This window comes from Augochlora pura, chromosome 3, assembly GCF_028453695.1.
Source record: "Augochlora pura isolate Apur16 chromosome 3, APUR_v2.2.1, whole genome shotgun sequence".
NCBI classification, from domain to species: domain Eukaryota; kingdom Metazoa; phylum Arthropoda; class Insecta; order Hymenoptera; family Halictidae; genus Augochlora; species Augochlora pura.
The window spans coordinates 31,669,906-31,694,867 of NC_135774.1; the positions used below are offsets into that span (position 1 = coordinate 31,669,906).

Below are 24,962 nucleotides of genomic sequence, written 5' to 3' on the forward strand. Positions count from 1 at the left end.
TTCTTGTCCTCCTTCTCTGTCTCCGCAAAAGTCGGCGGACGCCGTTTCCCCTTGATTTTTTCATTATTTTATATGGGTCATAAGAAAACTGTTGGTCGACGAAAATATTGTTCTTCCGTTCCAGTTTCCGTACAAGCTACGGCCAGCGCATAGCTACTCGAATTTAGAATAATTGAACGTGTCTTGAATCGAAGCAATGTTTTAATAGTTTTCAAAGAGATCATTGAGCTGGAATTTAGAGGTGTCTGTTTTAAATACACAAAGGCCGCAGCTTGGTTGAACAACGAAAGGCATGATCTGTTAAATTAACGGGGACGAGTTTTCGCGGAAAATTTCGAATTCGGGGTCATCGGTTCGATCTCGACCGTCTGCCGAGGGCCAATTGGCTCGGCGGACTCGATTCCGGTGAGATATTCGGGTCCGGTTCGATTCGGCGGAGCCTCGAAAGCGACGGAATCGAACTCGAAATCGAAAGACTGCGCTATCGCGGTCGGGCCGATCGCGAATTATGAGACTCGGTGTGGCAATACCCCTCGAAAGCCTCGGCGTTAATTAACGCTGATAGCCTGTTAATACGTATCGCAGCAGATCGCACCCTTAATCCAGTGAGCATTATCGAGAGAGACAGAGAGATGGGGGGAGAGAGAGAGCTAGAGGCGGTTATAAACGTCAATGGAATTGTTCCGATAGAGAAGTGGCTTTTCGCGCGAGATTGAAGCGATTGGTAACGGCGAGACCGGCTAAATCCGCATTGAACTCGGTCGTTACAAGCGCAGCCATTACCGTAAACACGTGGCTACCAAATTGATTTTAAATCACCGCGGTCACCCCTTTCCAACCCCTGCAAGCGATTCGAGCTCGACGCGGGCCAACGGTGTCGAATATGACGTTAGATTAGGTCGTTCGAACGATCGTTTTTCAACTCGTAATGGAACCGCCGCGCCGGTATTATCAGCTCGACATTCATTCGGCCTGTTAACCGATCAGCCGTTTTATTTAAAAGCGGATTCTCGTGTAACACCTGTAAAACTAAGTGATTTTCACAACGGGTTTTCCCTGGAAAATCGTCAATGACATTTGCACGAACTCTTTTTGCCGTTGCGTAGATGTATCGTTATTCTGCGAAACATATTTTTTAAAGGTCGCAATTGTCATCGAATTTTTCAACCAGTTGCTCCACGAGCCACCTTTAAACTTCTAATTGTAAGTATTTCTGTGTTAATTTAATCAAGCATGAAATTTCAATAAACTCCTGTTGATAAACTGTGCACTGTTTTATTCAATCCTTCCCCGTTCTGAATAAATGCAGATTATTAAAATATCTGCGGATAATTACACCCATTTTATTTTTAGTCCGTTACTTCTTTTTCAAAATGAATGACTCTCGTCTATCGTCTGAAATAACGCGTTAACGTTTTGAATATTATTCCGATTGTTCCCGAAAAATGTACGTGCAGCAAACTGGTGCAAGAATGATAGCAGTTCCTTTAAGAAAAATGCCCAGAGAAACCAGAATACCTGGTTAAAGAGCATAAGGTTGAATTACAATTGGCTTCCTTCGAGTAATCTAATCGGATATCGCGGGATCTCCGTCGCGGCCGCGGCCGCGGCACGGGGTTTGTTTTATTGATGCATAAAACCAAGCAGCAGCCTTGTTCTTGAGCGGCCATGAAAAATTGCGCTGTCCCAGGGAGGATTTTCGGTGCAAGCTTATCTCCGCTCGGGAATCGCCGCGACCCCGTTTTCTTTGTTGCTCGCATCACGCTTGATTAACTTGCTTTATCTCGTTTCTACGCGAGCCAAGATTCCCGATTTATTCGTGAAATCATGACGGTGCGCCTCCGCCGCGGCCGGATACGTCACCGAGGGAAACCATCCTCCTCCTATCATTATTTCCTGTCGCGAAGAAAAACACTACCTATGCCGCAAACAAGTTCATTCTCATGGGGCCGCCTTCGTTTATCACTATTCTTCGTTATCTCCTGATTCCCTCTCTTATTTCACTTCCGCGTCTCCTCGCCCACTCGACACACCTTTCGCGATTTTTCAACAGAAAACTACAAAGCGATGCTATCGCGAGTTTCTCACGGATCCTTGACGAAAATTAGAAGGATACGATCGAATTTTTTCCCGGGTATAGTAATTATTTTCTTGGAAGTCGCAATGGTCGATAGTGGGGCAGCGTTTGCACGAAAAATCTCTCGATCGCGTCTGGTTTAATTTTAATAAAATTCCGCCGATCCGACACATCTGATATCGAATAATCTGAAAGTAAAAAATGATGTCGTGAAATTTTGCATACATGTTCTCCATTACTTTTTTTCAACGTAGATGAATGCCCATCCGGTTCAAACGCAGACGACTATGAATATTCATTCCGAATGCATTTTTCAAGATCCTCTTTTCTTTTATTCATAACCGGAGAAGTCCAATTTGACGCGACGCCTTCTTGAATGGCGCAACGATAGGATCGGGTTAAACGGAACAGGCGGCCGAGCTACGGAATAGGAGGTGACGTGGGATGCAATAAAATATACATTAGCGGCAGTCTGAAACAGTCATAAAACCTTTATTGATCATTCGAAGAATCTCCAGGTCGCTACCAAGCAACGGTACAACCGTGAGCACACTCCGCAGAGCAGTTTGCGCCTCCGGCCACCAGCCACCAGCCTCCAGCCTCCAGCGTTCGCTGCGTCCATGGTGCTTCGAGTTACGAGCACGGTCTTCGCGCCACTTTATCGTCCTCGTTCGCTTCGCAACCATGATCTTCGTCGAACATAATGCTTTATTCTGTTCGCCCGTTAACCGAACTTTATTCCGCCCTAAACAAAGCTATTAGCAAAGTCTCCCTTGCCTCTTCACATCTAATTACAATTCAATTCACCGTACTACGGAAAAACAGGAGAAGAGACCACGGCAACGCGCCGAGTTTGTCCGCTCGTCGACAGAATCTGCAGCGTCTCTGGAAAATATCGATGCCTCGACTCTTTCGGTGCTAAATGGAACGAACGTTCGGTATTCGAGTGTCCATAGAGTGATCCGTGAAACGTTTGTTCGATATGACACGACGAAGAATGAGTGAGACGAGATTGTACAGCATGGATGAAACGTTTATTTGTTGAATTCTCTATTTATTTGCTAGCGGACGATAAGCGGCGACCCTTGAAACGGGCCGATCGACGCCATTTCCGTTTCTCGGTGGATCCAGACGATCCAAGGGCTACGACAACTCGCGTCCAAACAGCCGGAACAGACTTTCCATGCGGTCGATCGCCGGATCGCGATCGATAGGTACAAAAGGTCGCGTGCTTTACAGAATACTCGTCTTTACGATGCGCTGCTAAGAAACTCTCGTAGATCGTTCATCGTTCATCGTTCATCGTTCATCGTCCATCGTCCATCGTCCATCGTCGTCGCGACGATCGCACCCGTTGGCACTGCGCCGAGGTGCATTCACAGGAAAATACAGAATACAAATCACTGGAAAAGAACTATGAAAACGTTTGAACGAATAAAGTACGAGATAGTAGCAAATATTTGAACCGTCAACCCCTTGAACACCGTCCAGCGGCTGGTAACATTTTCTACGTTAATTACCGACCCGCGGGACGAATTATTTGGAAGAATTTGATGGCTGCGTGGACGCGAGGCAACGCCGCGGGAAACGTCGTTGGTAATTAACGCGGCCGGATTCTCTTTCGGAAAATCGCGCGCGACTTCGCCGGAGGGTTGCGAAAAACACGGCAAATATTCTGCATTTTCCCCGTGATTACACCGCGTTACGGTCGAAAGTGTCCCGAGAATTTGCCAGAAGGCGGTGCGCGTCGCTCGGATCCGATAAGCCCGGCAAGTTTTTCAAAAGTGTCCGCCCGGGTTGAAACGAGGGGACGCGTGGACCCAGCTGGCGCTCGTGGATCCCCGGATTAACGTTGGAAAACGCGGAACGAAATAAATTAGGCGGCAGTCCAACTCCCCTTTGAAACCCTCGTTAGAAAGAGACCCGACCCGAGACGTCCTCGTCGCCTCGTTTCGATCGTCGACGGCACCGAAACGTTCGGCCCTCGATGAACCTCGTCCGCGAGCCATTTCTCCCCTTCTCGCGCGTTTCCTTCTTCCAATTGCACCGAGACAATGCTACCTCGTCGAACGACGAGTCTCGAGCGTTCTTCGAAGCATCGCGCGACAATTTTCGGTCGACTGAAACGAGACACCCGGTGCGTGGAGTATAACAGTTATTGCTTGGTTACAAGTGAAACAGAATCGTCGAATCCGTCGTCGAGGCCAAATTCCAGTGGTAATTTTCGAGTCGACGGAAACTCGTCGTTTGGCTAGAAATCTGACGAAAGTACAAAATGAATTTGCTTCGAGCGCGGCTGCATTTCTGGGAGAAAGGTGTTTGAAGTTAATAGGTTGGGCAGACTGGTGTTAGTGGTTCTCAATCGAATACTTCGTTTACGTGCGCCGTAATATTTTTATATATTCGACATGCTTCAATATCTAAATGAGACGAACAAATCAATTCCAAGATGAACTCGCTATTTCTTGCCGAGTCGAATCAACCTTCGGATACGCCTGGTTTGAACAGCGAACCGCAACCAGCGAACAATTGCAATGCCAACTTTTCGCTACCAAAGCGAACAATAAATCCATTCCGTAAATCATTTAAGAGCGAAGAGGCTGTACTCGTTGAGAACCACCGACCGCAGAGATCGTCGAACTTGCGGCCCATTTTTCTCGGAGAGTAAAGCCGACGCGGAAAAAACCTGCATTTTGTTCATAGAATTAACCTACCGTTCGTATTTCCCACGGATATCGACGCGTTCTCCATTCTATCAGCGATCTCAGTTCTTCCCGGCGCGGGTCCATCTATCATCTGGCCCCGACTCGGTCTCTGAATATTCACTTAGGAACGCGGCGTTCGCGGTCGTCGAGAATCGAAATCAACGTGGCGAAGGGAAAGGTCGAACTTCAGTCGTTCTTCTTCCGGCGCTGTCTTCTCCCCCCTTTATCTTTGTCTTCGTGCAGAAAATATCGTCCATTGTGCAAGGGCTGTTTCCATATTTCTTTCGCCGTCCTTCCGAGCCGCCCCTCTCCTCCCTTCGGTGCCTTCGCTGCCTTCGCTGCCTTCGCTGCCTGTGTTCTCGCGTCGCTAAGAGTATCTGTGACTTTCCCGTTTATTTAACCCTGTGTACGTGTATCTGTGTATATGTGTATGTATGCGTCTGTTCCACGTCCCTCCTGGTGCCTCTCGAGCGCGTTGCCTTCCTTGATCTCGATGGACAGCTTTCTCGAAGCGAGCTTTTACTTCGACGTCGTCTACTGCAACAGTTCGAAGCACAACGAAGAAAACGTGACGCGCGAAATTCGTATTCCAAAACGATTCTCCTCAAGTTTTGCTACTTGAGATTCATTATTCGCGACGGAGCAAACGCGGCTAAAATGCAAATTATCTGTCATTTTCCCCGTGTTTTATCCATTTTTAGGAATACCGCTTCAACGTTTGAAATGGAAACGAGAATCCGAGCTAATATTGTAGAATATAGAAATGAAAATACGTGGACCGTTCTTCCTACGAGAAAATTAAAAATAAAATCGTCGCGATCTCTATCGTCGAACATAGAGCCTTAGAGAACAATGATGAGTTTAGTTGATGTCAGTGCGACCGATTTCCGAAGCATCGTTGAACACCCGTATTTTTACCATCTAACGTATGTAGAAGACTCGAGCAGCGACCGATTAATTGGAAGCAGAAAATTAAGGAGGACGAAAACGCAACAGAATCGATATAAATATTTCTATGTATTTCACCATTGCTAGATGTTGTTATAAATAATACCAAAAAATACAGATGATCTCCTATCTGCGGCAGTCGAGCCAGTTAAATGATAAATTCACCTAAAGACTGCCGAAGAGCTGTTGAACGTTTTACTGGGACGATGTTCAACTCTAGCGATCGCATTTGGATCTCGCATTTTCGAATGGCAAGTTCGAGTTTGGCAGTGTTCTCGCTGTGAATATCGCTCTGACTTTTTAGTTGACACTGACCTTCGCGTCTCCAGCACCAAGGAATACCAAACCGATCGCTCCTGCGTACGCCAACAAGGTGTCGACGGCCTGCTGGGTCTCCAACAGGATCCTCGTCTCGTTCATCCAGTCCCTGGCAACCGATCTAGGCGCGCCCTTCAGCAAGTTCATGTATCTGAGCGCCATCTTGAAGTCGCCTCGGTCGAGCCAAAACCTGGAATAGAAAAATTCGACGACCGATGTTTAAACCCTGCTCAAACCTTCGCGTTCTAATTATGTCTGAATCGCGACAAGTTCGAGGAATCGTCCTTTTTCCCGCGGATCCGTTTTTGTTGAACGACGACCGTCGTCAACGGCTGCGAGGAGAAAGAACGGACAGAGGCCCTCGATTTTACATGGACGTATCCGTTTTTCACACGGCCGAGGCCAATTAATCGATAACTACCCCTGCTGGAGCCTGTTCCCACCCGCTTACGCGGCCCGAAACGATCGACGGCACAGCCGTTACGTTGCATTATCCCTGTTCCGAAGGCGGATGAAAAAGTTTGCAGTTTGGCCCGGTCCGACGCGGCCCGAGTGTCCTCGAGGGGTAGCTACCCCTTCTGTATCCTGTATCCCGCCCGGCACCGGAAGCGATGCGTCCGAGAGCCGATAGCGCGCCGGATGTCGCTAACCGCTCCGCTCGAGAACTATTGTTCGAGCAACTATCGCGCGGAGACGCCGGCAACATCGGCGAGTTTTCCCAGAAAGAGGCACGAGTTTCGCAGTTCGTACGTGGCCCGTCGTCGCTGCACCATCCCCGAAACTCACCCCAAAGTAGACGAATCCCCCCTCGCGAACCAACATACCGCCATCGCCGTCTCTAGAATCTCTGGGCAAACGTTCGCGTAGCCACGCGCGGTTTTATGTACATCTAAACGACCGAAGGGTTAATCTATTCGTGTCTCTACAGGGTGTCCCAAAAGCTACACAAAATCGGAAAACTAGGGAGATTTCTCGGATCATTTGAAGTCAGTTTTTCCCGAGCGCAAATGGAACCTCGTTGCAGAGGTTTTAACAAGTGGAAGAAATGGTCGATCGATCGAGATATAAGAATAAAATTGCCAACGATTTATGGGAGCAGAGCGATTGTTGATGAAGCGTGGTCATTGCTGGGAAAGCCCACAATTTTATCGGACGAGGAAGCTTAACCGCCTCGGTGGTTTCTCGACTGGATCGGTTCGTTTTCCATTTTAATATCTGATTCGTCAAGGAATAAAGACGCGGGAAGCAGTTGGTGATTGGATTCCGATACTCGATAATCTTCAACGGGATCGCTTTCCGAAGACGATCATCCAAATTACCTGTCCGCTGATCGTCGACGGGTATAATCGTAAAAGCTGAAGTCGCGTTCGCGATCGTATCGAAGTATTTGCACCGTGCGTCGAAATTGAGCTTCCTCGAACATTATTTCGCGGTTTTCGGTCGTGGATCGCTGCGACGGAGACCGACGTATCCGATCGCGAATAAATCGTTCGAGATCGTCTGCTGAACTCTGAGAAATTAGTATTTTCTCCCAGAGATCACTTTCGGCGGAAGGGATTCGAGCAGACGAGAGTCGCGTTTAATCCTTGTCGGCTTCGAACGAACGTCGGACGGACATTTATAAACTCGGATCAAAAGGACCCCGACACCCGCCGTCAAGTATCAGAAGCGAAGAAATTCCCGTGGAAACTGGTACGGAAGTTAACGCGGACGTTACCGATGTATCTGAAATCGGCTAACAAGTTTAGTTTTTCAATAAAGTTTACGGCAGGGTGTCGGTCGGAGCCTCGCTGTAACTAGGTTCCGGGGTTTATGGTGTGGAACAAATTAAAATGCGGAACTTTCGGGGAAGTTTCGTACCGTCTCTGTTTTATTTCAAGCTCGTCAAAGCTTCCGCGAAGGACGCGCGACAAGTTTAACACTCAGCTTTGCGACTGCCACCGCTGGGATACGCGGGAGCCTGTGCTCCCCGAGTCGCTAATAACGCCGCGCAATCGTGCGTTGCTACTTTACGTACAGCCAAATGAAAATTTACCGTTTAATGCGGCGACTAGTGGAAATGAAATAAAACGAAGTTTTGCAACGAGCTCGAAGATAAAAGACGGCCAGAAACAGTCAATACCAGGGAGACCGAGATGTGCGACCGGAAGTAACGCGCATCCCCCCCTTAAATATTAAACCTTAATATTGAGGAAGGGCTTCCGTCACGTATAAGGATCCTCAGCTGTGGCCGCTGTGCAAACCGCAGTGCGCTTCCGGTTAAAAAATTCACGATTCTCCGTGGCTTGTAGACCTCTCGCCTCCATCCTCTCCCCCTCTCTCTCTCTCTCTCTCTCTCTCTCTCTTTATCGAGTGTTTGTCCACGCATACCTACCCCGGTGGCTCGTCCATGTGTTTGCTCCGCGTATACGCGCGCGTGTACGTGGATCCCAGGGTTATGCGCGACCGCAAGAATCTGCAGCGTGCATCCGCCGCACTCGTACGTGTTCGTTCCCGCGAGCGGCATCGGACACGTTCGTCCGCGTGTCTCCCACGGAAAAACTACGCTTTTCACGGCAATGAAAGTTTAACGGCCGCTGATGGAACTCTGAATGGGTACCGGGGGGTTCCTGACCAGGTGTGCCGATTATCTGCGGGAAGAAGCTCGAGCAAGCTCGATGTTGCTCGCATTCGACCGGATTCATATCGGGCCCGAGATCGTTTCTCTCAAAACACCGGAGTTTAGCGTCCTTTGAACGTTCGTTGTAACGATGAACATCGATTTATTTCCATCGAGTGGGGGGAATTCGTTGGAGCGGGATAGTCCCCGAGATTCTTGGCGATCCATCAAATTCGATGTTCCGAAGTTCCCCGAGCGCCGAATATTCGCCGTCGAAGCACGGCCTCCGTCGGAAATCACGGTCGACCGGCGCTCGTCACGCAATTAATAATCCCGCGGCACGAATACGAGGACGGGGAACGAGTCTCGAAGGGGTTCGAGGTGTCGACCGGTGTTTTTCGACGAACGAGAGAGAGACCGGCTTCAAGTTTCCTCGCACGCGATCGCCGATACCTGATACCCCCGGCCAACGGCAACCTACTTGTTTTAACGAGCGATCCACCCGCACCGGGACCTTCCGGAATTGTTTGACCACGTTTTCCCAACCCCTACCGTCACGCCTGCCAGAGTGTTATGACGTCCCGGAAATCATCGCGCGCGCTTCGTAAACCTGCTTTTTAAAGCGGAGAAACGTGTCTGACTAAATAGAAATTTAGCCGGAAATAGCGAAGACCGTAAGCTCGAAATATTTCGAGCGACAAGACTTCGTCGTCGACGCGTCGTGAACCTGAAATTTCGGTGCTCGCCGGTCGCGCATCGGCTTTTCAATCTTTCCCGGTGTAAAAAGGAATGTTAGAGCGAGTTAGTCAGCCACTCGAACGCTGAAGAGGCCGTCGCGTTTCTATCGGTCGTCCAATTAGATGGAGGTTTTCTCGTGCCGAGCGACGGTTTTCGAGTCACGCGACCCGACCCGGCTGCTCCCTCGCTACCACTCCGACGACCCCATAAATTACTCTTACGGGACCCCGAGGAGCACGGCGGCGGCGGCGGCGGCGGCGGGGGGCAATATCTCCGAACGACCGGCAGAGACGAAAACACCTGCCGTAATATCCGTCACGTGCAGCTTGACAAAGAACAGAGTCATTTGCCGGGTCCCCGGCTCGCGAGACTCCGCCCCGCCCCCGTGCCGCGCTTTTCACGGCTTATCTCCTCGTTTGCAGGCCAAAAAATGATGCTGTCGACGACCGACTCTGCTATCCTCGTCTGCCACAAGGCTCGCCGGGAAATGCGTGTAAATGGAACAAAAATCCTGCGAGACTGGCGAAGCTCGATTACGCGGAGCGTTCGAAACGGCGTTGCGAACTGCACGACGTCCCCCGTCTCTTTCTGCCCAACCTTTCTAATTAAAATCGAAGATGGACGCTTGAATATTTCTTAAGAAATTCGCACTTAATTGGATTAGTATTTACGTTCGTCGTGGGGAGGTTGAAATACAAAAGAGAGTCGAAGTAATTAAGTTTCCAATCGACTGAAACCATCAACGAAAGAATTAAATTTCGCTCTGGATCTTCTCTCGTCAAGATTCAGTTCGTTTTAATCCAGAGAGATTACAGGAATCTCCTCGTTTTCGACAAACTTGTGATTTTTAAGACGCTGCAACGAGCAATTTAATTACCGATGAAAATCGAACACCAACAGTCCCTGGCAGCGACGCCGAATAATGGAGCACACGGCCGATCCGAACGAGCGAGCTTCGAACGGTATCGCTATGATGCTTGAACAATGCGGAACAAGAAAATCGCGTTCCTATGGCAGTCGATGCTTTTGTTTATCGGGCCACGGGCACCCACGGATTACCGGAAAATTGGGTTCGTTCATTATGCAGGACGCTGATTAGATTCGCAGGTTGGTACGCCGATGGATTCGAGGCCCCCTGGGTGTTTGGTTTCGCGGTGAATTTTGCGTCCGTCGATCGCGTTCTACGTCATTGAGTTTTGACGGTTTTATGCCTGGTAATTAGGATATTCTGGGGGGAGCATCCTCGTTCTACCGAGAATGGTTCGGAGAGCTTCGGCATTCGAGTGCGCGTAAGCTCGAAGCGTTCCTAACAAATTCATCCGGTCTTTCTCTTAAAAATTGGATAACCTTGCCCTGTCTATAAAATAAGATACTTTTGCTGCGCGAAAAGAACGTAATACATTTTACGTCGTTACGCCATAGATTTCCGCGAACAAACTTCTCCAAACGGCCTTTGGAAGATCGAGTTTACTCGCACGCTCCGCGATTTTGTAAGGACGGAAATTTGTACATTAGTATAATAATAATCTATCCAGCGTCCGTCTACCCAGCACACGTTCCCGTCATAATTGTTTCTGTTTGGTCATTCCGTTCCACGCTCGTCCCATCGTCCAGTCATTTTCAAGACTTCAACTCCTCTTTTTTCCACATAATTTCCGCGATTCAGCCGGGTTTTTAGGACACCATGCCAAATGCAAATCCACCATTCCGCGCGCGGCACACTCGCGTCCGCGTTTCTCGTTTTTATTTATTTATTTTTTGGTTTATTTCGCAGCCCCCCCCCCCTCTCCACGATGCGCGGCCGCGTACTTGTTAAGGCAGTAAGTCCGACGCATATTCACGGAATTTTTTCATCTCTCCAACGTTGAAACGACGCCACCCTCCCCCGTCCCCTGCCCCGCCGCCCTCTATCTATGATATGCATATTTGCAGCCGCATTGCCGCCGTCTAGTTCTTTATGCATTCCGCGGCTTCTTTTTCCTCCTGTTAGACCACGGAAGCGATACGAGTCCGATAAATCTGCGGATCGCCCACGCCGGGTCCCCGGCGATCGTACCGCCGCCATTTTACACGAAACTCCCCGACAGCCGAGTTCTCAAGTCGACCGGTCGAACAACAATTAACTCTGGTCGACGATAATTAAAATTGGCCAGCAATTTGCGATTCGGCTCGACCGGACTCCCGAAAACTCTGGAGCGCTCGAATCCGTTTCGCAATTATTCCAAATGAAATGATATCGATGGAAAAATCGCGACATTTAATAGTCGATTTTCGGACGCGATCAATTTTAGTCCCACGACTCCCGTCCCGTTAAACAAAGCGAGTTTAATATTTTTTGTTTCGCTCGTCTTCATCGGACTCGCGGTCTTCGGTTTTATTCGCCGCGGTATATTTTAGTTTAGCCCGTCCTGCCGCGTTAAATGAATGGCATCGGATCTGCGGGAGTGCGGCGAATTTATTAAATGTTTTTATCTCGCCCGGTTTTTATTCGATGCCGTATAAATCACGTAAGGAACAGTCTTCTAATAATTCTTCTTTCAATTACTCGAATTTTAAACTCGTACCTGCGAACCATTATCTTGATTTTTAATCGCCGTGACAAATTTCGATCTCGCGAATCCAGCCTCGTTATATTATGCGTTACCGTAATTTTATAAGCGTTTCAAAAACGTTGAATATTTTATTCCGCTGTGTTTTATTGCGCGCCAGGATCTATAAATCGTGCGAGAGGTCGCGATCTCGATCTGTATCCGCTGCGATAAGTCGTAATTTCATAAATCCTGTTAAATAAATTTCTTCAAATCGCCTGGACTCCTCTGCGGGAATTTTATTTCACTGATCGTTACGGATTTGTTACAGCCCGCGTGTAAATTGTAATTCGCTCGCGCACGTCTCCTTTCTATAGATAAACTGGGGCACAGTGGTGAACATCGTTAGTTCGATAAGAAATATCCTAGCATATATAATTATCGATTTATAGCGTATGCATTCGATCGGACTTGGAAGACAACTGCGCGATGCGAGGCCCGACAGGATTTCTCTGGACCGTGCCCGGTCAGAGGACTGTCCGCTAGCGTGTGTTGGCTCTTAATCGTTTTAGAGCAACTTCATGCGAGGCGAGCAGAATATGGCGGCTCCTGTTAACACGGTAAAACGCGATTGTGCCCCGGCGACTCTGTAAAACAGGGTCGTCGCATCAGGAAACTGATCGAGACTCCACGCGTCTGCTAATTAGAGGGTGAAAGGTGTTCACGGTGGGGGAAGAAAAAGCTCGGCAACGAGGAAATTAATTTTCCGGGTGAGGGACGGCCTCTCTCTCGAGGCCCGTTTCCTCGCGCTCGAATTATCCTTCCTTCTAAACAGGTGTGAAATTCGATGGCAGCATTGTCTTTAACTCTTTGTACACCGGCGCGTTCGGACTTGAAGCTTTGTTTCGGTGTCGTTGACAGGCACCTCCAAGAAGCGACAACTTTTTCGGAGCGAAAATTACGCGCTAAATTTATTCCACGTTCCAGCAGCTACCAACTTTTACTCGCCGAGTTAACTTTCCCATCATAATTTTTCAAACATTTCTAAAACAAGCGAAGGGTTAAATATAAAACGAGATTATCGCTGCTACGTTAACTACTCTATTCCAACCTCGATTCAGAAATGCCATTCGAAACATTCGTTTCCAGCCTTCTATCTTCCATGAAATATTTGCCAGATAACGGACAATGAGACAAACTGAACATACAGAGTTCGTATATGGGCGACCAATCTTCGGAAACGCGCGCGAGGTAGGCGCCATAAATATGTCCGCTGTTTATGGACACGCCGCCGTTCGAAAACGACCGATCATTTGTTCCATCAACGATAAACTCGACTCTTTTCGGTGAGGAAGCTACATTCCCGTAAAACGGCCTGGGATTTTTTTATGATTTTTTAAATCAAATAATCGGGCCTATTAGGCCGATTCGGGCTCATTTATGGACTTTGGGCGAGTTTCCAATAACTTTCCCGTGGGGCAATTTGGACTTCAGGGTGCTTAAATTGAAGCTGAAAGTGTCTACTTTCCGATACCGGAAGCTACATTGCCTAAAACGGCCTGGGATTTTTTTAAATTTTTTGAATCAAATAACGGGTATGCGTCGGGGCTCATTTTTACTTTGGGCGAGTTCATAACTTTCCCGTGGAGCAATTTGGACTTCAGGGTGCTTAAATTGAAGCTGAAAGTGTCTACTTTCCGATACCGGAAGCTACATTGCCGTAAAACGGCCTGGGATTTTTTTATGATTTTTTGAATCAAATAATCGGGCCTATCGGGCCGTCGGGGGCTCATTTTTGGACTTTGGGCGAGTTTCCAGTAACTTTCCCGTGGAGCAATTTGGACTTCAGGATGCTTAAATTGAAGCTGAACGTGTCTACTTTCCGATACCGGAAGCTACATTGCCGTAAAACGGCCTGGGATTTTTTTATGATTTTTTGAAATATTCCTCAAAGTATTTTTCGTTCAAATTCAGGATGCGTTAAATCTGGTAATCTGCTGGCAGTTACATGTAGAGCACCGCCTATAGAATCCCTTCGAGCCAAAAGGTTTGACCACTTATCGGTCGAATCAGCGAAACTGCAGTTTCTTATCGGTACGTGCGAGATCGCAGATCTAGTTGTAACGTGCGGAACTCGCGGCCATATTGGCGAATTATATTCTCGCCTGGAACGTTTTCAAACTTTCGCCGCAACGGTGTAAAAATTATCTTGAATACAGGTTCGCTTATCGCTGCAGAGAAACAAGAAAAAAATGCGGGCAGACGTGGGGTGGGAGAAACTTTTGAGCGGTGAACAGCGGCGCGCTCTAATTTACTCCGTGTACACGCAGTTAACGTCGCGACAACGGTGTGACGTTGCAGGAACGCCCGTGTAAACGAGCCTAAACGCTGATACCGCGCGTTTTTTCGCGCACAGACGAGAAAGAAAAATGTTACGAGTCGCATGATAACGCGTCTACCGCGCGAAAGTATACGTTTCGAACGGTAAATAGTTAACACTGAAGGACAGATGCGAATCTCGTTGGCAATTTACACCACTTCAGTTTGAAATCGAAGTACGAGCATGATATTTTAAAGCGTCGGCGATTTTATGCAGAAATCGTCCTCGGTATAATAAGGCTACCAAGTGGGTCCAGCTTTAGACAGGGATAAGGGGAAGATTTTGGTGTGTATGTATAGAAATCGGGACAGTTTAAAGTAGCTTAAGGAAAAGAATCCATCTGCTGGCGAATGGCGGAGGTAGTCGCCACACAAATAAATTTCAACAAATAAAATTTTTACCTGGCCCGGCGAAGTATGTCGAAAGTAGTGAGACTGTTGACGTCGATCGGGTTATCCTCCACCTCCCATTTGGGGATGTTGCGGACGTTCTTGATCATGAGGAAGTTTTGAAGATAGCTAAGGAGATAGATAGGCAAGGACGCTCCCTCCGCTGGTACCATAGCCAATCGTCTCGCCACCTCTTCCACCTGAAAACGTTTTCCACCTCGTATATTCCTTGCGTCGCAAAATTCGTCGAATCGACTTTATCATCTCTGGCCAATCGGTGGCTCGAGTACACACTCTGCATGCAACAAGACACTCGGAAGCTATCTCTTTTCTTTAGAAAAAAAATCTCGCGGAGCACATCGAGGAACGGAAATTCTTGCAAAACGATGCGAAGATAACGCGAAGGTTAATATATAATTTTTGCAAGCTAAACAATTTCCTATTCGATAAATCTATCCCTGATTTCGTTGACAGCAACGAAGCTAAATTAATGTTACAACGTTTGGTAGAAAATATGGGAATTCTGTTTTACGATAGACACAGAAAAATTGACAATTGGAATCGATAGAAAAATTGTACAGCTTCACTGGCCACTGCGATAGACAAAATGCGTTCCAACAGCAAAGGGTTAATTAAGTTTCCTCACAGATGGCAAAGGTCGAGGAGACCTGTTACTGTAAAATTACCTTGAGGAACCTAGCACGGAGAATGTCCTCCGGGAACACCCCCCTCTTCGCAGCCTCTTCCGGAATGCCTTGGATCGCTGCTAGCACCAGAGGATCTTCTTTCGCTGGGAACAAATAGAAGAATCAGCTTCACTGAAGATTGTCGTGTTAAAAAACGTGAGATTCTGTTTCAAAGTCTTTAGAAATTGATTTGCAATCGTTTCCATAGATCAAGATTTAATATTCAATTTTTTCTGGTAAAAAGGAATTGACTTCATCGATAGCGTTAGAAAGTGTGAGAGTTATTTTGAACTATTCCGGATGAGAATACGTGGGTGGAAGAAACTTGTGCATCGCGGCGTTTTTTTTTTTTCAAACGATAGATGTGTCGTCGAAGCGAAGAAAATAAAAGTGTCTCGCTGTTTGGAGGACCCTTCGAGTCGAGAGAATAAACAGCAGAGAAAAGCCGAATACATAATTGCTCGTTTCGATGGATTTCACGCGGATCGTTCGGCGAATAGTGGGGACGGCGCGTCATGTTTACAAATTGGCGTCTCCGGCGCAATTCTCCGCGGAAAGCGGTCGAAAGAATAGGAATTGTCCTTCAATTTTACGGCTGGAAATTCCGTGGGAGAGAATTTATTAACATCGAGCATTACCGACGCCTCATCCCCCGCCCCCCAAACAAATTGCATTACACCAGATGCTGTTACGTCGCTGGAATACATTACTTCGCAATTTCGCGAACCGGTTACGTGATAAATGGACACGCGAATTTTAAACACTTTTTGGGAACCGGCGGCGGTCAAATTTATTCATTTATGCGATCCGCGTGAAATAAAATTTATACGGTCACATGAATCCCTCCTAATTAAATGCCAAATATTACGTCGGCGTCCGGTGGCCTGCTCTAGAATTTCTGGCGAACGTACGACGAGCGCTGGACAGATACTACCGTCTGCCGCGTCTGTCGCGTCTGTCGCAGGTGCGACTGTGCTACCTGCGCTCTGAGACTACTGTTCGTTTTGCCTCCCAATTCCTTCGAGCGGCGGTCTTCAATTTCACTCGCCCTCCAGCACTCGCTTCAAAAATCATTTTCGCAGTCTTTCGTTTCGTTTATATCTTAATGAAAAAAATGAGTACATTTAGCAAGAACACAGCAATTGCTCGTCCAAAAGTAATCGGCTCCGCTACCCGATGTACTTTTCTCATTTAGCCCAAGAGAATCCTGCGATCCTATCTTTAAAGCAAGTTTCATTGTACCGAAACGAGGCCGGTCGTGTTAGAGGTACAAAAACCCGGATTTAATAGAACGAACCGTTGCGCTTTTTATTAAAACCACGTCTCACACTTTTGACAGCGGTATTACCGTTTCTTTATTCCCAGGACGTATTGCCCCATTTTAAGCGCGGTTCGCGTACTCCATTACCAGCGACAAGGAAAACTTAATAGCAATGCAGAGTGCGTATTCTTTCGGCGAATCGCGGCTCTTTGGCCGAGCGATCGCGCCGTAAGCTCTAGGTTCAACGAGATGCCGGTATTTTTTAAACTGCCCCCATTACCACGACGGCAAATTCTCTGCGCAAACTGCGATAGCGAAATCGAATTCGATTCAATTCTCCGCAAGAAACACTCGCTTTAAAAGATAACTTGTAAAAATCTGCATTCGTCAAAACATATATCAAAGAATCTGTAATCTGATCCTATCCGTCGTGATGCCCGAGCAGAATATACATATATAAAACACTTTTGCCTACGAAGAAATTGCAAATGCGCGCGAGTCGAATGATCTCCAAGAAATAGTAGCACCTTAATAAAGATGGGAGAAGTAGCATAGAACGGCTTCGCCAGTCCATTATTCCGCGGCCGGCATAAAATACGGAAGAACATGAATCTCTTCGGCTGTCTGCAGCTTAGATTTCCATTATCCGAAACATCTGTTGCCCTTTCCGCAACACTGTATCCGCTGCTAACTGACAAAGAGCTCCGAAAGATCGCATTGCAAAATTTATGGGAACCATTCGCCGGCCTGGAGAGGAATTTTATTACACGGCCGTCGATTTATCACCCGACGTAGACTCATCTTCTCGATGGTAACGCTCATTATGGATCATCCTGTATTTATCGCGTTGTCGAGGAAGCACCGCGAAAGTTCCGCATGAGAAATCGTCGACAATCACTGTGATCGCTTTAATTCCGCGGGCCGGGAGATAAGGAGGCGGAAAAGAATGCTGGAGAACGAGAAATCGCTGAAGATTTACGACATAATCGCGGTCGACCGTGCATAAACGATTCTCCGCGAATCCCAAAGGGCCTGCCCCATCTTTTACCGTTGGCATCGATTATGCGACGCGATGCTCGGTTAATTGTGTCAACTGTTCGTCGAGCGACGGCCGGATTTCCCTCCGCCCGAACGTTTCCACCGTGCTTTTGATTTTTTTTTTTTCGAAAGCTCTTCCATCGGCCATTTTCGAGCTTCGGAACGCGACGCGACATTTTAACACTGGAAATATTTTATCGAGTACTTTTCGAAACGGCCGGAGAGCGGCACTCTCCGTTCCACTCGACATATCGCGGAACACTAAAATACCGGACTGCAACAATATTTTCTCTGCGCGGTGATCCCATCAATGAATTATACACCGGGCGTTTACAAATATATTTACGGTTCATTAGAACAGAAAATTCTCCGGGAATTGTGAAACGATAAAAACGATCGTTGCCGGGAATCGCGGTACGAAATCCCCGGGATTAAGGAATTACGGTGGACTATTTCGAAAGATGTTACTGCTCTATAAAGCCAACTATTTCAAGCGGATAATTTATGCTCGCGATTATGAGGAATTAGTGGCCTCTTAGAATCGCCGCGATCGTACCGTAACAAGCATTTTATTGCGTCGATAAAATGTATTTTATTCGACATTAATGATGTACGTATCTTTATTCCATTTTTCACGATACATGCAAATTTCCGAGGTGCGAGAAAACGCGTGGATAACATTAAAAATCAATGTTTCTATTCGCGCCGCGAGATATTTTCCTGCGATTGAAATTTTCATAAAACGAAACACGAAAATTGGAATTTGTCCATGGATCCTCGTTCCGTTCAATTTCGACCGTAATTTCGACGTGTCGGAAAAGTTGCCTTAAGACATTAATTTCATAGAATTCTCGAGTAGTATGGCCCGGTGTTTGTCAGACATGCATGGCTAGCACCACTCTATGCATAGCCAAACAGCAGAAAGTGACGCAGCCCCTTCTATGGTCGAGCGCAAATAAGTAGTACGAGAGCGTGCATAGTCCAGCGGAGTTAAGTAGTATAATCCCGGACACTGTCAGCCACGACCGCTTCTGCGTAATCAAGGCGTAACTATCTCGTTTTTCCCAGCAGGACTAAACCACGGTACTCGAAAAATAAATGCCAAGGACGGCGTGTATTTTCCTCCTTACCGTACTATTTCCCGCAAAATTACAGTGACTAAAACATTGTCGATTTCAAAGACCACTTCAGTGACAAGAGACTAGAATGTTCGTCCGTCTTAAAAGAACAGAAATGCTTATTACGAGACAGGCTCGTGCTATTTATGCAAAATAAAAGCTGCACGAATCTACGATGAAGACTTATTCCCTTTTCGCTAATTCCGATGAATTGAAAATGACGGACCGGTGTTTTGAGGTTTCTCGAATGGACGTTAGCCGGGTGGTAATCAGAATCCGCGGTGCAGTATCGAGGTGCCTGAAACCGGTGCAACGAGTCCTCCCTCGAATGAAGGAGACGATAACGAGACGTAATTCCAGCCATTAACGGCGCAACAATTTCTGTCGCCGTCCATCAAAGCACCTCGAGAGTTCACAGAGCGCGCGGGCAATCAACGAGCGGCCCTCGGAACCGTTTTTCCGGTTCCGGGCGAGCCGACGGAGGACTATTTAATTCATCGCGAGCGGCTCGGTTAATGAGTTTTCACAGCGCAACGGCCGCATTACCAGGCCCGAATATTCATTGCGTGCCGCGGAACACACGCCGAGTAGATTTACGCGGGTTCGTTCCGATGCCACCGGAGTCCACCGGTCGGAAGATAAAAAGCTCGTAAATTTCCTCAAACGTAGAACGATAAGGCGAGGGGGCCGCGGGGGGCTAGGGCCACTCGTAAAATGAAAACGGAACGCGGGCTCGAAAGGGCGGGGGATCGTGGCAGCAGGGCCAGGCCACCCCCCCCCCCCCCCCCCCCTGAGCTCTGTTTGGCCGCGCGATATTAGGGCAATGATTGTCCGTCGCGACTGAGTGATAATGACGATTGCGGTCCGCCCAGACAGTCGAGCCCGTGTTTACGGTGATTATAACGCGTTATATTGTTATCTGCGCGGCCGCATGATGGCTGTGTAAACGGCGATCGTCGACCGCGCGAATTTTAATACGTCGTAATGCCGGCGAGACGATGGACGGCGCAACCCCGACCGCTCGTTTTAATGTCCCCCGTTTTTCGAACGAGCCCCGTGCAACACGTTTCATTTGCCACGTTTGTAGCGCCATTATACAGCGAAATTGTCTGCTTAAACGTTTATTTAAATGTCAGCGCGCGCGTATTTGAACATCATTTTTCCTAGAAACTGGATGCGATTAGCTGCATTGCACTATTCTGGAACTAATGTATTACCAAAAGCATAGGTTTACCACCGATCGATCGCTTTCTCTTCGCGTGCAAAGTTACACTATTTAAAAAGCGTATTCCCCGCTAATTAAACGAGAATCCGTCCGTGTCCCCTCACTTTTTATCAATAAAATACAAGCTTGCCGGTGCGCATTAGAAAAGACCGAATAAATCTGAATACGTGACAGGTAAACGTTTATAAAAAAAAATTACGAACGATGACGGCAAGGTCATAATAAACGTCGGTTTTCTCTCGAGGAACGGTTCGATTCACACGGAAACCACCGAATGAGTGCGGCCACGAGGCGATTGAGTTTGTTCCTCTTTAGCCGATGAAATATTTATACGATTCAGCGCGTATTTATCGCGCGGGAAACATTCAAAGCTTTCGCGTCCAACGAACCGTCGAGCGTTTTAGCATTCTGGCCGCGAGGAATTCCGATACGTCGATACCTCCGCGATTGCAGCTTTAATCCCCCCAAAGATTGGCATTGTATCGCGACGGGGAGTGGAACGAGATTATCATGCGGTTACCGCAACCTCGGTGTGGCTTCAAACCCCGGCCGCCCGACCCTCATAAATGGAACTGATATTAATATCAGTTAATATTAATCTACGATCGTGTTAATGGACAGATCGGAAAATACTGTCAATTCCAGAGAAATGTTTTCCAGCCGGATGCCAAAGACGGGCACACCGCTCACAGATTACGCGCAACTAATTCCCCTATCGGACGTACGGTCCTGGAAAAAAAACCTGAAAATCATACGGCCGAGTAAATAAAAAAAATCTTGTAAAATATCTCTCTCAAAGCCTTTGACCCGCCGTTCGTTATTAATAAAAATGTTAGAACCGAACAGCGTTGTAAATGAGAGAAGACAAAAGTAGCAAAAGCTGAGCGAACGAAAGCTCGGAATTGGATTCAAAGCTTTGATTCGTTATTTATTTAGAAATCGTGCGGCTTAACAGTGGGCGTAATGCGACGATTTTCAGGAAACATTTTCGAAAACGTAGCAAACGTCTGCTAAAACTACTTTCATTATTGTCACTCTTCAAGAATGAGATTTTAGTCGTGGGAATAAATTTGCATAGGTGCAACCAAGCATTTATCAAATATTACAACCTAATCGTGACTGGACAATTGAAATGGCCACGTTTATGGTCGGACACGAACAAGTGATACGTCTCTGTAAATATTGGTCACGCATGTAGTCGGTATGCTGTGATAACTGATAAATTACTTACGTGCTGCCTTGGTGACAGCCTTGATTTCTGGTTCCAGAGGCCTGACGGCCTCGTCCGCGCACGTACCAGCTGGCGTGGCTTTCACGGCTCTAGCCAAAGCCTGACAAGCCGACCAGAGGATCTGTGCATTCGATGCTCCCCTTTCTTCCTCGATGCGAGCTGAAACAAGAAAACGAAATGTTTCACGTTACCGCAGAGTTCAGAAATATTTTCCCTTGAGAAATCCGAACGAATTTTAAAAATAATTTCAACCTCCATAGTATATGTTAATTTGCAAGCATTAAGAACGTATGCCGCGATGCGGTATCGAAGCAAAAGCACTTAATTCGCGACAACAACAGACACGAACGAAGAGTTCCGAAGTGTTCGAGTTCGAAAACGCTCGCTGGCTGTCTCGAAAACTGTCTTTGCTCGCCGCGTCGCAGTTCGCAAAATAGAATTTTACTTAAAAGCACTTCAGCTCCGTCGCTTCTATTGCATTATCCTGTTCTTATCCGGCGCGCCACTTTCGCGGGACATCGAAGGATACCTACCATAAAATAATGGCAGCTCAAAAGGTCACGTTCGTTGTGACACGTTTTGGCAGGTGGCGTGCGGCGATAATGCCGACGAGCGCGCCGGTGAAATCGAAGAGACTTTGCGGAGAGCGAGTCCGCATCGAAGGGTCTGGATCCGAAGGACGCGTGGAATTGCAGCAGAAACCGAGCGAAAGAAGGAGAGTTCGCCGAAGGAAAATTTCATTCGACGCCGGTTACCAGCAACTGCGGAAATTCCGAAGTGACGGAAACGCTGTTGGGTTTTTCTAATATCAACAGATTCCAATTGGAAAATGAAAATGTTTAACGAGGAAGCGTTTCGATTGTGCCACTGTATCGGCGTCCGTTTCATTTCGACATGATTTTTCGCACGGAAAGATCGCGAGAACATTTTACACCGGCGAATATTCGCGGGCCTCGGTTTTACTTGCCGCCGTTCCCGGAATATTGATGCACTATCAGCTGCCATTGATCTATCAATATGGGAGGCAGGCCGTATCGATCGTCGGATAGCAAATAATCTCTTGGAAAATCCCCCACGAAGCCAAAACTCAATCAGGCCGACGTGTCATCCCCCATAACCCAGTTTTTCTATCTTACCGAATCTCGAATTCGATTTGCTGTCCCCTGTACCTTGACCAAGCCTCGCCCAGATATCTATTTTAGATAGCAAATGGAAAATAAACTTTTAGGAAAACGGCAAAAGTTTCGCGGTTTCAACGCGCCCTCGTAATTAACGATTGTCGCGAATTACGACGTGGGGTCGAGCGAGAAATTCAGTAAAAATCTCGGGGATATTTTCAAGAAAAAGATGCGTACGAAAGATACGAATGAATTTGCTCGGCGGTCGGACGAGAGCCCGGTCAGTTTTATGTGTCTGAAAAATTCAAGGACCAAGCGGACAGCCACGAAAAATTCCAAAATTGCTTCGGAAAGGAAAATGACACTTGCCAAGTCGGTTTTTAACTTTCGGAAAAATTCACGGGCAAATGAAACATCTAAGAAATTCATTAGCTGCTTTCGCATAGAAGAGGAACAAAAATAATATGTTGCGAATAAAATTACTCCGACGTGAAATTAAATTTCCATGGTAATTTCGAGTTCGCGCCCGCGTTAAGAGGTCAACTAGAAAATGCAGAGATCGCGATTAGACGTTCGCGGGGCTATCTAAGCAGTTTAGAGGCTCGAAAATGATGGTCGTAGATCGTTGAAACCACGATAACTTCTGTAACGAAACAAGTGCTGTTATAAGCGCAACATCAGCGCCGCTCTCCCAGTAAACTGTAGATTCAGGCCGTGCATTTTAAAGAAAACTATTTATAACGATGTCTCCGGGCGCCCAATGAAAAATCGCGAGACATTATGCGGCAGTTTAATCCCGCGGTGGGATAAAATATGACGGCCGCAAAACTCCGCGAAACGAACGAGGAAGAGACGATGACAATAACGATCGGTCATAAAACTCGAAGGGAAACGACACCGGCCGTCGATTGAAGGACTCGTGGTCCTGACGGGCCGGTATTAGGAGAAAAATAAGGAAACTCGGTGGGAAACTCGGTGGGAAAAAGGGCCGACCTATAAATCAAGCGGAAAGAGAGAGAATCCGAGCGAAATAAATAAGAGGGCAACGGAGTGACTTCGCGAACAGGCCAACTTCGCGAACTTCTCTTCGTTTGCCGATACAATGACGATACCACGTTGCAACCACCGAACGCTGTGCCCTGACAAATGTCTCCGGAGAGACCCTCTCCCTCTCTCCCTCTCTCCCTCTCGCCCCATCGGTCTCTCTCTCTCGACTTTCGTTCACGCATTTCACGAGCTTCATCGTTTTCTCGTTCGACTTGGCGAACTGTTCCAGGACGATGTTTCGTTATCATCCTCCACGCGACGACCGCTCTAATGGACATTCTTATTGTCCTCCTCGGTGCCCGCTGCCTCTTGATAATGAGCGGGGGCTTCCTTCTTTTTAAGGAACCCATCGATCAGTATTTCGGTAAACGTTTTTCTGATAAGCCCGCAGACGCGAGGGGAACATACACAATAAATCCCGCGTGTCAGACCGGAGGGTGTGTATTATTAGAGAAGTTTTATTTACTTCCAAATAAATTTAAAAGTTTCTGCGGATTGATCGATGGCTTGATGCACGAGCGACAGGATGCATTGTTTGCTCGTTGCAGTGTAAGCGTTTGTTGCGCCACTTCATCGAGATGCGTCAAATAAATTGTACAATTATTAGAAACGCTCCTACATCTGCTGATAAACGGTAAACTCTAGATAGAAATTTACGCGACAATATTCTCGTAATTTCAATATTCAGAATATTATTGTAGAACAATGCGACGAATATTCGTAACAATTTCTAGCCTGGTATCTCCCTCGGAGAGCCTCCGCTTTTATTGGCGACCTCAGCTAGTCTTCTGCAGATAGATAAACTCACGCCGGTGCAGTGGTGGAGTCCCGCATATGGTCAGACGCAAATAAGTGATGCAAGCTTGCATACAACACACCGCGTCGTATAGAGTTAAGTAGTACGACTCTGTATGCAGCCAGACATAAATATTTCTGTTTAATATTGCTCTAATGCAAATAGAGCTCCAGGAATTTATTAAAACGCGAAGCATACCTCCTCTCTGCTGTTCCGCCTAAGCTTTGAAAACTTCAATTGTTTGACCTGCATTCGGTTGCGCTACTTTCCAAAATGTATCTCTTCATTTACATCACTGTTATTTTAGAACAATTATAGGAAATTCAGCCAACGTTTCATTGAGCATATATTTTCATAAATACATTGTCTATTCTCAGCTTCGAGATTTTTACGAAACAATTGTAATGTTCGGATCGTTGTTACCCAAAAACCGAGCGCGTGCGTTGCTCGGTTTCCGGCTCGGAGCCGATTAGACGATCAAACAACAAGCCACAGAGCAGTTTCAGGGGTGCAATTTGTAATTGATGAACTGCAAATCGACTAACCCGGGCAAGGTGTTCCCCGGTCAAGCCTGTCGTTAATGTCGCCCGCAAGAAAAACGAGATCTATCTGGATCAAGTGCTCTCGCCCCGGTGATTTATTATACACGTCAATCCGGATAACTTTCGCGAAGTAACCTCGTTCGCAAAGTGCCACCCCTCCGTTCCTCGCTCCGCTCTCTCCCTCTCTGCTCTCCTCTCCTCTCCTCTCGCGAACGCCA

At 47.2% G+C, this 24,962-nt stretch overlaps 1 protein-coding gene across 7 annotated transcripts in view; it reads right to left on the bottom strand.

Annotated features, from left to right (window-relative positions):
* Positions 1–2,550: 2,550 nt before the first annotated feature.
* The window catches only part of Mitofilin (inner membrane mitochondrial protein mitofilin), a 52,184-nt gene continuing 29,772 nt past the window's right edge, over positions 2,551–24,962 (bottom strand). For 2 of the 7 annotated variants that reach the window (XM_078176816.1, XM_078176813.1), the window contains 5 exons: positions 21,242–21,400; positions 15,369–15,472; positions 14,695–14,882; positions 6,046–6,238; positions 2,551–5,316 (listed from right to left, as the gene is read on the bottom strand). In XM_078176816.1, coding sequence (XP_078032942.1) covers positions 5,302–5,316; positions 6,046–6,238; positions 14,695–14,882; positions 15,369–15,472; positions 21,242–21,400 — 659 coding nt within the window. In that variant the 3' untranslated portion in view covers positions 2,551–5,301. Of the gene's footprint in view, positions 5,320–5,780; positions 6,239–14,694; positions 14,883–15,368; positions 15,473–21,241; positions 21,401–24,962 lie in introns of those variants that run through there. The other 5 variants (XR_013493728.1, XR_013493727.1, XR_013493726.1 and 2 more) reach the window with 5 other exon arrangements.